The sequence below is a fragment of the Copadichromis virginalis genome, linkage group LG5, assembly GCF_057382275.1.
Source record: "Copadichromis virginalis isolate Kocher_CV1m ecotype Utaka linkage group LG5, C_Virginalis_male_GT1.1, whole genome shotgun sequence".
In the NCBI taxonomy this organism is placed as follows: Eukaryota; Metazoa; Chordata; class Actinopteri; order Cichliformes; family Cichlidae; genus Copadichromis; species Copadichromis virginalis.
In genome coordinates this window covers 17,238,689-17,253,221 of record NC_140622.1, presented here as the reverse complement: position 1 = coordinate 17,253,221, position 14,533 = coordinate 17,238,689, and the positions used below count along the sequence as shown (strand labels likewise).

General features: G+C 40.2%; 1 protein-coding gene across 1 annotated transcript in view; it reads right to left on the bottom strand.

The window, feature by feature from the left end:
- cpne5b (copine Vb) overlaps positions 1-14,533 on the bottom strand; it is a 150,957-nt gene that overhangs the window by 109,282 nt on the left and 27,142 nt on the right. The window contains exons 3-5 of the mRNA XM_085456282.1: positions 13,617-13,657; positions 13,235-13,281; positions 4,621-4,724 (exon numbers count right to left, since the gene is read on the bottom strand). Of these exons, the coding sequence (XP_085312408.1) occupies positions 4,621-4,724; positions 13,235-13,281; positions 13,617-13,657 (192 nt within the window). The remainder of the gene's footprint in view (positions 1-4,620; positions 4,725-13,234; positions 13,282-13,616; positions 13,658-14,533) is intronic.

Sequence of the window (14,533 nt, the reverse complement as noted above, 5' to 3'; positions counted from 1 at the left end):
ACCTAGCTGCTATCGGATATTTATATAGCGATCCTCCAGCTTCAAACGGTATCACCCTTCAAGGACCTGCAGTTCAAAACAGCGCCCCTCCGACAGCCAAACCCATCTGTTCTCTGATTGGATTGTTACATTTGTGATTGACATGACATTGACCAATCAGATGAAAGGAAGAAAAATAGGGTCAAAAATCCGTACTTGTAACTTGCAGGGTTTTTTTTTCTAAGTCCACACACAAATCTTTTTTACGCACACACAAATCTTTTTTACACATACAAATCTTTTTTACGCACACAAATCTTTTTTACGCACACAAATCTTTTTTACACATACAAATCTTTTTTACGCACACACAAATCTTTTTTACGCACACAAATCTTTTTTACACATACAAATCTTTTTTACAAGTACAAAATATTTATGACCACATTTTGAGCCCATACTACTTGAGTAGTCTTTTCACCAAGTACTTTTTTACTCTTACTTGAGTAACATTTTTGAAGACTACTTTTCACTTTTACTTGAGTAATAATATTTTAAAGTAATGCTATTCTTACTTGAGTACAATTTTTGGATACTCGACCCACCTCTGGAGGTGACTGAGCATCAAGAGAGAAGAAAAACAAAGTTATGTGTGAAATCAGAATGAGGAGAGATGAAAAGAACCGAGATCTTAGTGTCATTTCAGATGTTGTTATTTGTTGTGCTGAGTAATTGGAAAGGGGTTTGACTACAGACAATAGGACCTGAGTGGTGGACCTGATCTGATTTGCATGTGAATATAAAGCAATAAAAGGGAAAAGGGACATATGTGATGTCCCAGGATTAAACGTGTGATGAAACAATGGATCCCGTTTGCCTGGAGATCAAATCAAATACAATTACTGAGTAATATGTTGAATAAACAGCACGCAAGACTTTCTCTTGGTGAGCTGCAACTGTCTTTGACAGCATAGGGTGGGACAGATTTAGAGCGTCACGCTGCTCAAAGAGATTTGACAGATTTGTTGTTTCAAATTTAAATCAATTTAAACCATAAAAGAGTTAAACAAACTGCATTAAAACCTGAGGAGGCATTCCTGGGCCCTGTTTCAGGAAGCCGGTTTAGTGCAAACTCTGAGTAAGTATACGCTGAGTTAACGAAAACTCTGGGTTTTCGGTTTCACAAAGCGAGTTTAGGTAAATTCTGAGTGAGTTACTATGACGACACACTCCGTGAAGCTAACCTGCCCCCTAGCAGGGTTACTTCAACTAACCCTGACCTTCTCCGCCTCTTTGTCGGAAACCTGACTGTAGGAAGTGTCAGACATGGCGTGTCCCTTCTTTGAAGAGCCAGTAGATGTTGAAGCCCAAATTCTCCGCAGAGCTCTCCGCCGGGAGAGAGTGATTAGAGCGCGTTCGGACATTTTATCATTTCCTGATGATTTCCTGTGTGAACGTTACCGTTTCTCAGCACAATCTATAATTTATTTGAATAACATCCTCAGGCCTAATATTGCTCATGTGACACATCGCGGACATCCTCTCAGGTCTGTACATATTATTTGTATTGCACTTCGGTTTTTTGCAAACGGGAGCTTTCTGTATAATATTGGTGACGCTGAGCACGTTTCCAAGGCTACCGTCTGTCGGGCAGTCAGGAATGTTACAGTTGCACTGAAACGTCTCCTGTACTCGTTTGTGGTGTTCCCCGGTCATAGACCCACAAGCTTTATCAACGAGGGATTCCACAAAATTGCAGGTATCAGGATGAACGAAACTTACTTCATGATGTGGTGATATTTGAACTACTACTTAAATTTTACATTTATTTTCACGGTTCCCAGGTGTGATTGGCTGTACAGATGGCACTCACATTCCAATCATTGCTCCTTCAGTAAATGAAGGAGACTATGTGAACAGGAAGTCTTTCCACAGCATTAATGTACAGGTACATAGTTCCCTGTAGCATTTCAAACTAACAAATTATTTCATTATAGTAATGGATGCTAATTTGTGTTCTCTGCACTGTGAAGATCATATGTGATGCTGCCAACATTATCACAAATGTGGAAGCCAACTGCTCAGCCTCTGTGAGTGGTGGTGGTGGAGGACCCCCACCTGTTTTTCGGGCCTCCGCTTTTTTTTTCTGTTGGCTATAACGGGTCACATTTGAGCATACAGAGTAAGCAAATATGTACTTGTAATGTGCTCAGATAATTTCAATAAGTGCTTACAGAAAGAAAATTAATGTAGCCTCTAACTGCAATTGATTTACATCGGACAAACAGACCAAGCACTATGGCTCATAATACAATTACACCTTACCTGTTTGGACTATATTTTTATATTTCATTTTTACTTGCTGCCAGGAACATTTGGGGCCTGTTGGGTTGCACCTGCGCTCACATCACATCACAAAATCAAATGTATAACATAAAAAATAAAATCAAATATAATAAAATAACGTGTTAAATGGGTGGAAATCCCTAGATCAATGTTTAAATTAACACTCACGCATTGACTCTGTCGGCTTTGTTTTGCCATGCATGCTCCCTTTGTTTTGCAGCTGAGGCTGTGTTATTTTTTTTCCGCGGAATTTGCATGTTATCGGCATATACTGCCATCAGAATTTCGGCCTCAAGCGCTGTAAGATACATTGACCGCGCCTTCTTTCCCTCCGTCTCCATGGTGACTCGCTTAATCTGTGCTCCACTAATCAGGGCTTTTTGTATCCTCGTGCGCGCGCTTAACTTGGGGTTAAAGCAACTCCGCGTTGATTGAACTAATTGTTATCAGCCTTTCTGAAACAGAATATTCCGAGTTGGACAGTTCGGGGTTACTCAACCCTGAGTATCGTTTTTCACTCTGAGTTTTCTAAACCGGCTTCCTGAAACAGGGCCCTGGTGTCCAAATTACAAAAAGCATCTTTTTGGAATCTGACCCATCCAAAAACTTTAAGGTTAAAAGCAGATGTGATAATATTACCAAAGAAATCCATTATATTATCGTGTTCTTACATAGTTGTTTTGTTTTTTTTTTTAATACATGTTTTGGGGGCTTATTAAGCAGATCAGATTCAGAAACACTTGTAAGATTAGATTTGTGTTCATATTTAGGCTGGATCTCTCTTGTGGAAAAAATAACATTAACAGTTGCTTCTTCCAAACAACTGCTCTCAATTAACATGTGCTTATACCAAAATATGATCACTTTATCTTTATTAACAGTCTGCAGATGTTTAAGATTGCTGTCAAATCTCTAATTGAAAAATCCTTGATTAAGGGCGTTTTGGCCAATTACTGCCAAATATCCATTACACCCTTTATTTATGATTATTTTTACTCATTTTATTCATTATTTGTATTAGATTAGCATGCAATAATGGTTCCATTTTTAGGAGTTTCATTCAGCATTCAGAGAGCATGATAACTCAGAGACAAGCATGGGTAAAAAGCATCAACCATCTTCTCATATCCTCACACAATGGACTCCTCTCTATAGCTATCACGCTGGATCTCGGTGTTGCATTTGACACCACTGATCATATCGCGCTTTGACTCAAAAGACGAGCACTGTGCTGGTCATATTTATCAGATGTTGAAAGTCTTCCAAAAGTCATATAAGAGGTTCAATGTCGTGTGCTGGTTGACAATGCATATATTTCTATTGGCAATTGGTGATCTCAATCTCTGTTTTGGGCCCTAAAAACATGGCATTAACTTGGCCTCTAGCACTGCTGATTCCACTGAGTCATTTTTGACTAGAATATCTCCTTTAACTCATGCATTTAAAGTCATCTGTAGCGATACAGATGAGCCGTCCAGCATTATTAACATTACAAACATGCCTTCTTAGAATGATGCTGAAAACAATCCCATTTATTAGTTACTTCTGGGACCAGCAGTTGTAATTCTTTATTATCAGGATATAGCTCCCGGAAAGCTTCTACAATATGTTGTTCTGAAGATATTAAGTAGCAAGAGAGATCCCATTTCTATATTGCTATAGGCTCAGGCTGCTGCTGGACCTCCCATCAAGCACGGAGCACGTCTCATATCTCATTTCTTCCTCTATGCATTCATGTAGCCTTGTTCGTGGCATAAATTGTGTTTCTTTCCTCTTCATTAAGTTGTGCATTTTCCTCTCTGGCCTTTCTCTCTCTGAAAGTCTTGCAAACATCTCCAGGTCCGCATGATCCTGATCTGAAGGTGCTTTTCTTTTCTTTCTTTGCTTCCCCCTCACCCCAGTAGGTCTAGACAGACATCATCTATAGCAGGTTCCTTCCTGGGGTTTTTTTCTCACCACAGTCAGGGTGCTCCTCAAAGAGAATTGCTGCTTTTGTCTTGTTTTTTTGAATTGTAAGGCTTACCTTATGATGTATATGAAAAATGCTGAGATTTACATTTGTTATGCACTGGTGTAAATAAATGCAGTTATCTAAATAAAACTAAAGACATGCCATTTCATTGCAATGTTTAGATCCCCTCCATATTTTGGCATGGTCAGTCTTGTTGTGCATAGTTAGGGTTGTTGTATTTTCTGGTCAGGTATGGCAGATGGTCAGTTTCTTAACTTAACTAAACGGTGTAGGCAGATGGTGCAGAAAAGGAAGTGAAATAATGAAAACTAAACATCACTCACAAGTCAAAGCGAAGGTTCTGCTTCTCCTCAAAAAAGTAGTCCAAGATGTACTTTCTAACAAAGTCGGGGTTTAGAGTGTTGTCTATCACCTCTGTTCTGCCAAACTGTAGGAGGAGAAAGACAGATGGAGGTCAGCAGAAGAGAATGATGAAAGAACAAGCAAGACATTGAAACACAGTTTTAAAAACAAATACAGTTAGTGTGTGCTTGCCCTTTTCATCTCTTTCCTGGGCTTATTACATAAGTGTATGCACACAGTCACAGAGGCCTGATTAATGGAGGTGCTTTCACATGGTTCTGCTGTGCAAATGAAATCAAGGGTGGGTTTCCCGGATGCTTGATCTTCACCCCTCTCCTGTATTAATTACAGCAGGTTAGCGCATACATCAACCTCGTGGAAGGAAAAGGAAAATGTAAGACGCCCTGTGTGGACAGGGAAAAGTTATGGGTAGACTTGGAGGGGAAAAGGGGAAAGGGATAAAAAACTGCTGGAGGGAAGGAAATGGGGACACTGTTTGAGTCAGAGCTTTGGATTGAAAACAGTCAGAAGGGTAAAAATGAGAAAAGAGTGAGGAGAGGTGAGGAGGAGGAAAGCAGTCATTAGGGCTTCCTACATTTTCTCACTCCTAAATTACAAATGCAGGGAAATATGCCAGAGAACAATTGACAAAGGCCCAGAAACTCCAAGTATATGCACAATCACTGGCCACTGTATTAGGTACACTTTACAAGTAATGGTTTGGACCCACTATAGCAGTCAGAACGGTCTTAATGCTTCACTTCAGCAAAGTGCTGGAAACATTCCCCACATATTTTGGTCCATATTAACATGATAGCATCACACAGTTGCTGCAGATTTGTCAGCTGCACATCCCTGATGTGAATCTCTCATTCCACCACACCCCAAAGGTGCTCTGCTGAACTGAGATCTGGTGAATGTGAGTACAGTGAAGTCATTGGCATGTTCAAGAAACCAGTTTAAGATGATTTGAGTTATTCTGATGGAAGCAGCCACTGGACGATGGACAGACTGTAGTCATAAAGGGATGGATGTGCCATTAAATGGTGCCTTATTTGGTACTAATGGGTCCAAAGTGAACCAGGAAAATATCCCCTACACCATTACACCAGCAGCAGCCTGAACTGTTGAAGCAAGGGAGGATGGATCCATGCTTTGAAGTTGTTTATACCAAATTCTAACCCCAGTCTTATATTGCCCCATTTAGGTAGCCTCAGTATGCTGTTCTGTCCTGTGTAACAGACATGGCACCAACCACGGTCTTCTGCTGCTGTACCCCATCTGTTTAAAGGTTCGACGTGTTGTGCATTCAAAGACATTCTCCTGGTTGTGGTTATTTTAGTTGCGACTGCCTTCCTGTTTGGCCATTCTCCCCTGACCACTGAGATCAACACTGGATATTCACCCCGAGGACAGCCTCTCACTGGATATTTAAAAATCTTTTTGGTCACCATTCTCTGTAAACCCTACAAATGGCCATGCGGGAAAATCCCAGTAGATCAACAGTTTGATAAATACTCAAATCAGCCCACCTGACACCAACAAACATGCCACATTCAAAGTTACTTCAGTCACATTTCTTCTCAGTTCTGATGCTCAAGTTGAACCTCGGAAAATCATCCTGTCTATATCTACATGCCTAAATGCATGGAGTTGCTCCCATGTGATTGCCTGATTAAAGAGTGTGCGTCAGTTAAAATCTCCACAGATTTATATTTAATAAAATAAAAATAAATAGTGAAGCCTTAAAGCACACATTGCCTCATTCGTGACTTTATACTAAGTCTGAGCCCTCTGGTGTTTGAACAAACATAAAAACAGTGGAGTCAGATGAGAGCAGTTAACACAAGAATGAAATTACCTCAAAATGGATTCAAGAAAACACACACACTGGAGATTGCACCACATTTCCTGTGTATACTGAGTCTACTCTGTACTGTACATGGCTGCATGTTTTTGATGTCACATTTAATGGTTTCCTGCCAGCACAGCTATAAACTGTTTGCGGTTTGAACATCTCAGCTTAGTCATAGTTATTTGCTGGTAATATCACCAGAACTTCACAAGATAAATCACATCTTACTTCTACATTTCTAAATTTGAGCCATGTGAGCATGCTCTGGGCCTGTAGGGGACAGCTGCTCTTGTTATAGCTCAGAAAAAGACGTTATTGCTACATCTATTAAAGCCACACCTCCTGTGATAGGTTTAATATTCATTTCATCCTTATATCACAACAAGGAACAGCATTAATTGATTTGTAATGAGCGGCATTAATCATATTTTTTCTTAATTGATTTCCTTAATCAAATCCATCTTCATTCCTTCATGCCTAATATTACAATGATGCACAGATGTCAGAGGCAAGAATTCTTTCTTTTGTTAGAAAGATGAAAATTCAACCTGTGCTCAATAATGCAATAATGACATCGGGTCAGATGCGAATCGTATATAGACAAACTGTTTCCACAGACTACAACAGGTCTGCCTGTGAAATAGACACCATGAGGCAGAGGGCAAACGTGCTGTGTTGGTGTCATCAGCATCATAGCAGTCGAGAGGTGTTTGACCTTTAATGTGTAGGTAATGTTATGAAAACCAAACCGTGAAATTTAAGTGAAGAGAAGAATGTGTGGTTCCAGACATGGTTCAAAAACTTCTTTCCATCTAGAGTTTGTATAACACCACACTGGCCTTCTAATGCTGATTTTTTTGCATTAGTTGAAAATGTCAGTAAAGCATTACCAAGTGCATCAAAATGTGACAAGGAGCAAGCGTCAGTATGTGATGAGTTCAGAATAAGAATATGTTGTAATATGTGCAAACTGTAGTATTTTTAGTGCAATAATGTTTATTTGTATGGGAATAAGCATGCAACTTCAACGAGTTCCACACAACATTCATAGCTTAAAGCAAATCTGCAACGGCCTTTTCAGAGTCACTCTTGTTTTCCACAGTCTCATAACTCACCAGCAAGTCTGTCGAACTCTTCATAGAGGTAAACAGAACCTGTTTGCAAAGATTAATCTTCCCATAACATGGAATGCAGCTTTTGTGAGCGAGTGTGAGTAAACGATGACTTTGCACCAATAGAAAACTTCACTCTTCTGTGATATTGCACCATTGTCGAATCCCTCTTTCTAAAAATAGGAGGGCAGGACTACTGATATTGAATCTGTGTTCTCCCCTGAGTTTTTTTCCGAAGCACCCGGAGCTGTTGATGAGGTTGTGAGCACATGTTAGTAAAGAGGCGGGAGATTGCAAAAATGAGCACCATACGTGATTTCCCAGCTGAGTGGAAGAGACAATACCGTGCTGCAGAGTTCATTAGATACTGCTGGGCTGCTGGAGCTGGCTAATGAGAATCTGGCAGGAAGTCCCTGACCGGCACCCTCGACATTTACACACATAGACGCAAGGCAGCTGGCACGCATATACTTATGGCATCTGAACTCTTCGGTCCGCTGATGTAGAGACCGATAGTGTCTCGTGTTGAAAATGTGACCATGTCCCTAAGTCTCATTGCAAGTGATCATGGTGTTAAATTAAGAAATGGGCAAAGGAGAACAGTAATAAAACGTATAATCCATTATTATCTTTTTGGCTTTTCTATCCCAAATATGGCTAAGAGTTAATTATGCTGACCATCATACTTTGCATAAACAACCTTTTTTTTCTTTTAACACACACAAATTGTCAGTGCAGATTTTTGCCATCTGAATGTGCTGTAGTTCTTTTTCTGTTCTTTGTGGCTCAGCAGACAGCAACACAGAGCTCATATAATGAGCATGTTGGAGTCAGTAGTGTGAATTAGTGTGAGATAGCTTTCTGTCTGTTTTGGCCTTCAGTGAAAAGCATTGGGGTGAGTTTAAAAAAGAAATCCCCAAGACAAAGAAAAGACACAGAAACACGAAGAATACTGAGCAGCTCCCCAGGACTGATAGAGAGTTTAGGGAGGAAGAGTAAAACAAGCAGCTGAAAACCATTTCTTCCACAATAAGTGCTGCATGGCTTCATGGGAAAACAACTCCCAAGGTTTGTTAGAGCTTCGAGCCACAGCTGTGATTGTGCGAAGTCTGGGTATATGTGTGCACATCAAACAAATTCTAAAACTCATGCACGCAGAAACAGGCATGTGCACCAACACACAAACGCACACTCATTCACATAGCAGGTAGTAGCAGATAATGTCAGACGGTGGGAAAAAATAATAGAAATCATCAACCGTGTCAATCTCCATTAGCTGTTCTCTGACTGGCTCACAGCATACAGTAATCACTCGGCAACTTTGCACCTCCATTGCTATGTTTTACTTGTTTATATATCCAACAGTCCTTCATTGTATGTATGTACTACATATAAGGTGCAACCATTCAGTTCAGCGACTCCACCTGTGAAAATAGATAAAAAATACAATTTAAATTTGGTCTATTTTCCCCTCATGTTTTCTCCCTTGCAGTGCAGCTCTCTGAGCAACGTTTGGTCCACAGGAAAATCAGAATGAGCCTTTCAGGGAGAGATCTGAAAGCAGTAAGTGGGCCAAAAATAAACAAGGAGACAACCTGGAAGGGGAACTCCACCAGATTTAAGTAGGTTTTTTGTTTAGTTTTTTTTTTTATTGGAGAGAGTTTCTTATCGTTAGGACTACGCCTTATATTCATCTAATGAACCTAAAAATAAGTTGATGTAATTAAGTGTTAACATTACAGGCAGCCGGATCAGGTCAGGGACGAGACCCTGCCCCAAGTGGAGGAGTTTAAGTATCTTGGGGTCTTGTTCACGAGTGATGGCAGAAGGGAGCGGGAGATCGACAGACGGATTGGTGCAGCGGCTGCAGTGATGCGGATGTTGTACCGGTCTGTTGTGGTGAAGAGAGTAGAGCCGGTGCTCCTCCACATCGAAAGGAGCCAGCTGAGGTGGTTCGGGCATCTGACAAGGATGTCCCCTGGACGCCTCCTAGGCGAGGTTTCCCGGGCATGTCCCACCGGGAGGAGGCCCCGGGGCAGACCCAAGACACGCTGGAGAGATTATATCTCTCGGCTGGCCTGGGAACGTCTTGGTGTTCCCCTGGATAAGCTGGAGGAGGTGGCTGGGGAGAGGGAGGTCTGGGCTTCTCTGCTTGGGCTGCTGCCCCTGCGACCCCGGATAAGCGGAAGAAAATGGATGGATGGTTGGATTACATTTAATAGGTCTTGTCTTGTGTTATATTGTAAGGAGAAGCAAATGGTTCACAAATATCCTTAATGTGACTGTGTTTGTATGGACATACTGTGGAAACTCAGTGAAGCTAGAGCTGAGACTTTTTGCAGCTGTGATTTTCTGGTATACGGTCTAATTACCCGAGGTACACTTACACAACGATTCCAGGAAGAAGTGTATTTCTAAGAGTGTTCTCAATTTGGGCTGTATTAGTCAGTAATACCTCAAATTGTTCGACAGTATGTTTGTGCCTGGTAAACATCTCCTATGACCTTTTCAGACTTGGTTTTGGATACTAGAGTCCATATTGAGGTTTATTTTCTCCATTGTTTTGGATGGGGAGTCATTATTGAAGGTCACTTAGTTGTTTTTAAAACAATAACCACTGGAGCAATAAAAAGCACTGAATCATCTTGAGCATAAAATCAACCTAAAAGTATCCTACAACTAAATCCGGAGCACTTCAATGTACTGTAGAGGATAATGAGTGCACAACGAAGAGAATCAAGTCTACACATAACTTATCTATGCACTAGTCTGTTGTATAAAGTGATGTGCATACTCTTCATCAAGAATGACCTGTATTAGCATGGCAGGCATAATGCAGTGTGCACCAAATACTGGAGGAGATGGAAATAATCGTCAAACGTGGCCCCACCGGTGTGCTAGAGGGCCCTGTCAGAAAGCATTATTTAGCAGTCCCTGGTGAGTCACCTGTTTTAGCTTTGCTTGTTCAATCGGAGGCGCTCAGTGTCGCTCACACAGCATCACCTGGAGCCGCTCCAACACATACAACTGGACAATATGACTGTGGATGCGATGGTTCATGTCCGCAAGGAGAGGGCTGATTTAAATGTTTCCTGGTGAACAGCAGAAGATGGAGTGCAATCTGAAGTGAAAATAAACTGAAGTGAAATGCTCATTATATTAATTACATTTTGTGTATTTGATTGGATTAGAAGGCATTCAAACTGAAAAAACAAAGAAGTGGATGGCAAAGGGACCTTTACTGTGCATATGCAAATGCATATGCGCTTAGGATTTACACATATGCATACACATTTTCACACCCAAAGAGCAGGGCTGTCAGCAATAATTCAGCTACCTTTGAATTAATCCCACACAGCCATCTGTTGGGAGTGAGTAAACATAAGAGCAGCAGATGAGTGTATAAATAAAACAGCCATATACCATATAAATAAACAAATTACATTAAATTATCATGTATTGAAAATATCTGTGCCCATTTGGACAATGAGCAGTGTTTGATGAGGAATCAATCAAACTGTGCACGTCCAGCCTTGGAGGGGATGCAAGTGAAATCACGGCTGTGGCACTGGGAACATAGCTGTAAATTAATATCATGCTATACTCATCACGTTACAGTTCCATTTTTAATGACTTTCTTTTTTCATTGCTGTCTTGGTTGATAGTTTTTAATATTTTTGTTGCCTGTTTGTATTACAGAACATTAAAATCGACTATCTAGTGCAGGAGTGGGCAATTCCAGGCCTCAAGGGCCGGTGTCCTGCAGGTTTTAGATCTCACCTTGGGTCAACACACCTGAATCACATGATTAGTTCGTTACCAGGCCTCTGGAGAACTGCAGGAGCTAATTTAGCCATTTAGATCAGCTGTGTTGGTTCTAGGACACATCTAAAACCTGCAGGACGCCCTCGAGGCCTGGAGTTGCCCACCCCTGATCTAGTGTCAAACTCTATTTATCTTCGCAAGGTTTGGACCAGACGTTCTCTAACGGGAATAGTTTTTAAAGCAAAACTCACTTTTGATTTATGATTTTTTGATTTAATGACTTTAATTTATTGTAAGCCAAACATGTATTCTCACTTACAGCATATTTGCTGTGTTTTTACACTAAAGCATTGCGCTAGCAATACTCTATAATTTTCAGATATGTGCATACACAGTACAGTGTATTGCATTACGAATTTATTAGACCAGCATCCGATGTAAGGTTTATGGCACAGCTGCTCCAAATTAAAACTTTTTTATGTTTCTGCAATGGTTTATCCACCAGCATGCACGAGCTCTTTAATCAAAATGTATTTTTTCTTATGCTAAATTACAATTACTGTTGTTATCTATAAATGTACATCACAAAAAATAAGAATTGGGGGGGGCTCTCGTTTTCTTGAATAATCTATAAGAGAATCTGAAATTGTTATTGCAGTTGTTACCTGGTTATGAAGGGTGAGTGTAGGTCTGATTTAAAGGATTGAGGAGAGATTCTCTTGTTCAGTGTGACTGCTTCTGAAGTTCATGTCCAGTGTCACCTGTATTTATTTCTTTACTTGTGCTTATAGTTGTTGCAATTTCTGCTGCCCCTTCAGCCAGATATCTCTTGGAAAAATAGAGTTTCAATCACAATGACACTCTTTAACTTGACAAATAAAAGATATTTATATACAAAAATATTTACCATGCCCGTGACAAATTTATTACAGGCTTAGGTCATAAACATACACTGTATATATTTTAATTTGGTCTTGCAGTCAGCATTTATTGCAATAGGACAAAAATTCTATTAAAATAAACTACAATGGCCACGTTCGATTTAATCGAAAGCAGCAGCTTGGCCCATTTCTGTTAATAGTTTTTGGATACAAATGGAGGTCTGTGAAACATCAACGGGCCACATACACATGCACTTGTATCTACTTAAAACTGTTCATCTTAACAACAGGAAAGATGCTGAATATTGTCAACTACATCCTTTTGAGTTAAATTGCTATTATTATTATTATTATTATTATTATCATTATTACCTTCATTATGTGCCACATTTGGGAATTTCTTCCATAATAAACATTCTGATGTCAGCTGCTTATCAGTATTTGCAAAGACATAAAGGTAAAGAGTTTGGCTTCAATACTTTATTTAACACTTTACTTCACATATTTATTTTGTATCATTATGTGTTTTGCTAATTCCACCTGCAATCCAAATAATTAGGTTTCATTAACTGGACAAACAGACAGAAGGGTGAGATGACAAGTAGAGAGCTGATGGTAATGCCGCATAAACCAAACAAGCCTCACTAAGATGTGGATTAACGAATCTGCAGCGTGCTGTTTAGTCCCCAAAATGTCAGCATATTGATCATTATGGTGTGAGGGTTTTTGTTGTTGGTTGAAGTCTCCAATTAGGGAATATTTCCTTGGCATTTTAAGACGACTGATGCTTGAACAAGTTTAATGAATTGTCAAAAAACACTCACAGAGAAAAAGGGGGAAAGAAAACCATGAGCTGAATGTCTTAACTGGAGTGCCACCACTCCACCCCTGTGCACACAGAGAGCAAGGCCAGAACTTAATTGGACACGCTGTAAGTTCTTTCTTTTTTGATTTGTGTGTGCATGTTCGTGTGTACACTCACCTCTCTCCACTGTTTGGTTTCAACACCTTGTGTATAGAGCACGCACACTGTGAAAAAGTGCCAGGGAGGGACATAAAAAGAGGAAATTTGGTGAAAGAAAGAGAAAACAAGAACCAGGGGGGAGAGAGAGGAAGAAAAGAGAGTGAGAATTAGAAAAATGGAGGCAAATTCCAAATGGGAAATCAATGTGAGGGTTTTAGCTCCAGTGCAGTGAACAAACAGCCACAGCACACTGAGGGGGGAAAAAAAAGATTTCCCAAACTACAAGGTAACATATCGATAAAAAACACAAGAGGAGAAGTAGAGAACGACCACAACCAGAAGCAGGCGTAGAAAAATAATAAAGTACCATAAATAGGAGAAGTCTTTACAAAATACTCACTTGGATCTGACTTTGAGAATGTGTCTTTATCCAGCAGATTTCTGGAAAAGGAAGAGAAGAAAAAAGCAACAACTGTTACTCATGCTGACAGCTTGACATGAGTCACTTATACTCAGCTATGTTCTAATATTTATGTGCACATACGGTATATTCTTGTCATGTTTAAGATGATACAATTTTTTTAACCAGAAGCCCACTTGAGAAGTGCAGAGCCTTATCTGACAATTTTACAGAAAGTGATCTGATCTGCTGATTCAGATCACTGTGAGTTTTGTGCGCTCTTCATTTTGTGCCTTGGTTTTCTGGTTTTCCCTTTTTTCCTTTCTTCGGGTATCTAGTTTGAGCTTTTGTCACATTGTAGTCTCTGGGGACTTTTTTTGTTGCATCACATTTCATCTGTCTCTCTCAGCCTCCACTCGTCCCCCTCTCACTGCAGATTCACATCAAACATGCAAAACTCCTCTCTGATGAGAGACTATCAAGAATTTCCTCTCATCGTCACGGCGATTTTTCACCACCACTCCCGGCATCAAAGCCATGATACCTGGCAAATAATTAGATATCAAATTAGATGCAAGCCAGCATTAACACAAGAAGGAAAACAATAAGCCACCCCACATTTAACATCAATGTTTCATAGTGGCGTCTGTTCTCATGTCAGCTATGTTCATTCATTCAAGTCAAAACGTTGGATTCTTTAAGGGGATAAACCCCAGGTCCTAGTAATGTAGATTTTTAGCATGTTTTGAGATCAGATTTAGGGTAAATGGCATTAACATTGTCACCGTTATAGGGCAGTCAAAGTGGTAGAAAACACTGAAAGATGGGTGTTGTGAGGTACATTCATATTAGAGCAGGAGCAAAAGCACTGCCCATATCAGGGATCAGGATAAAGGGTCCGAAGCAGGATAGCGACG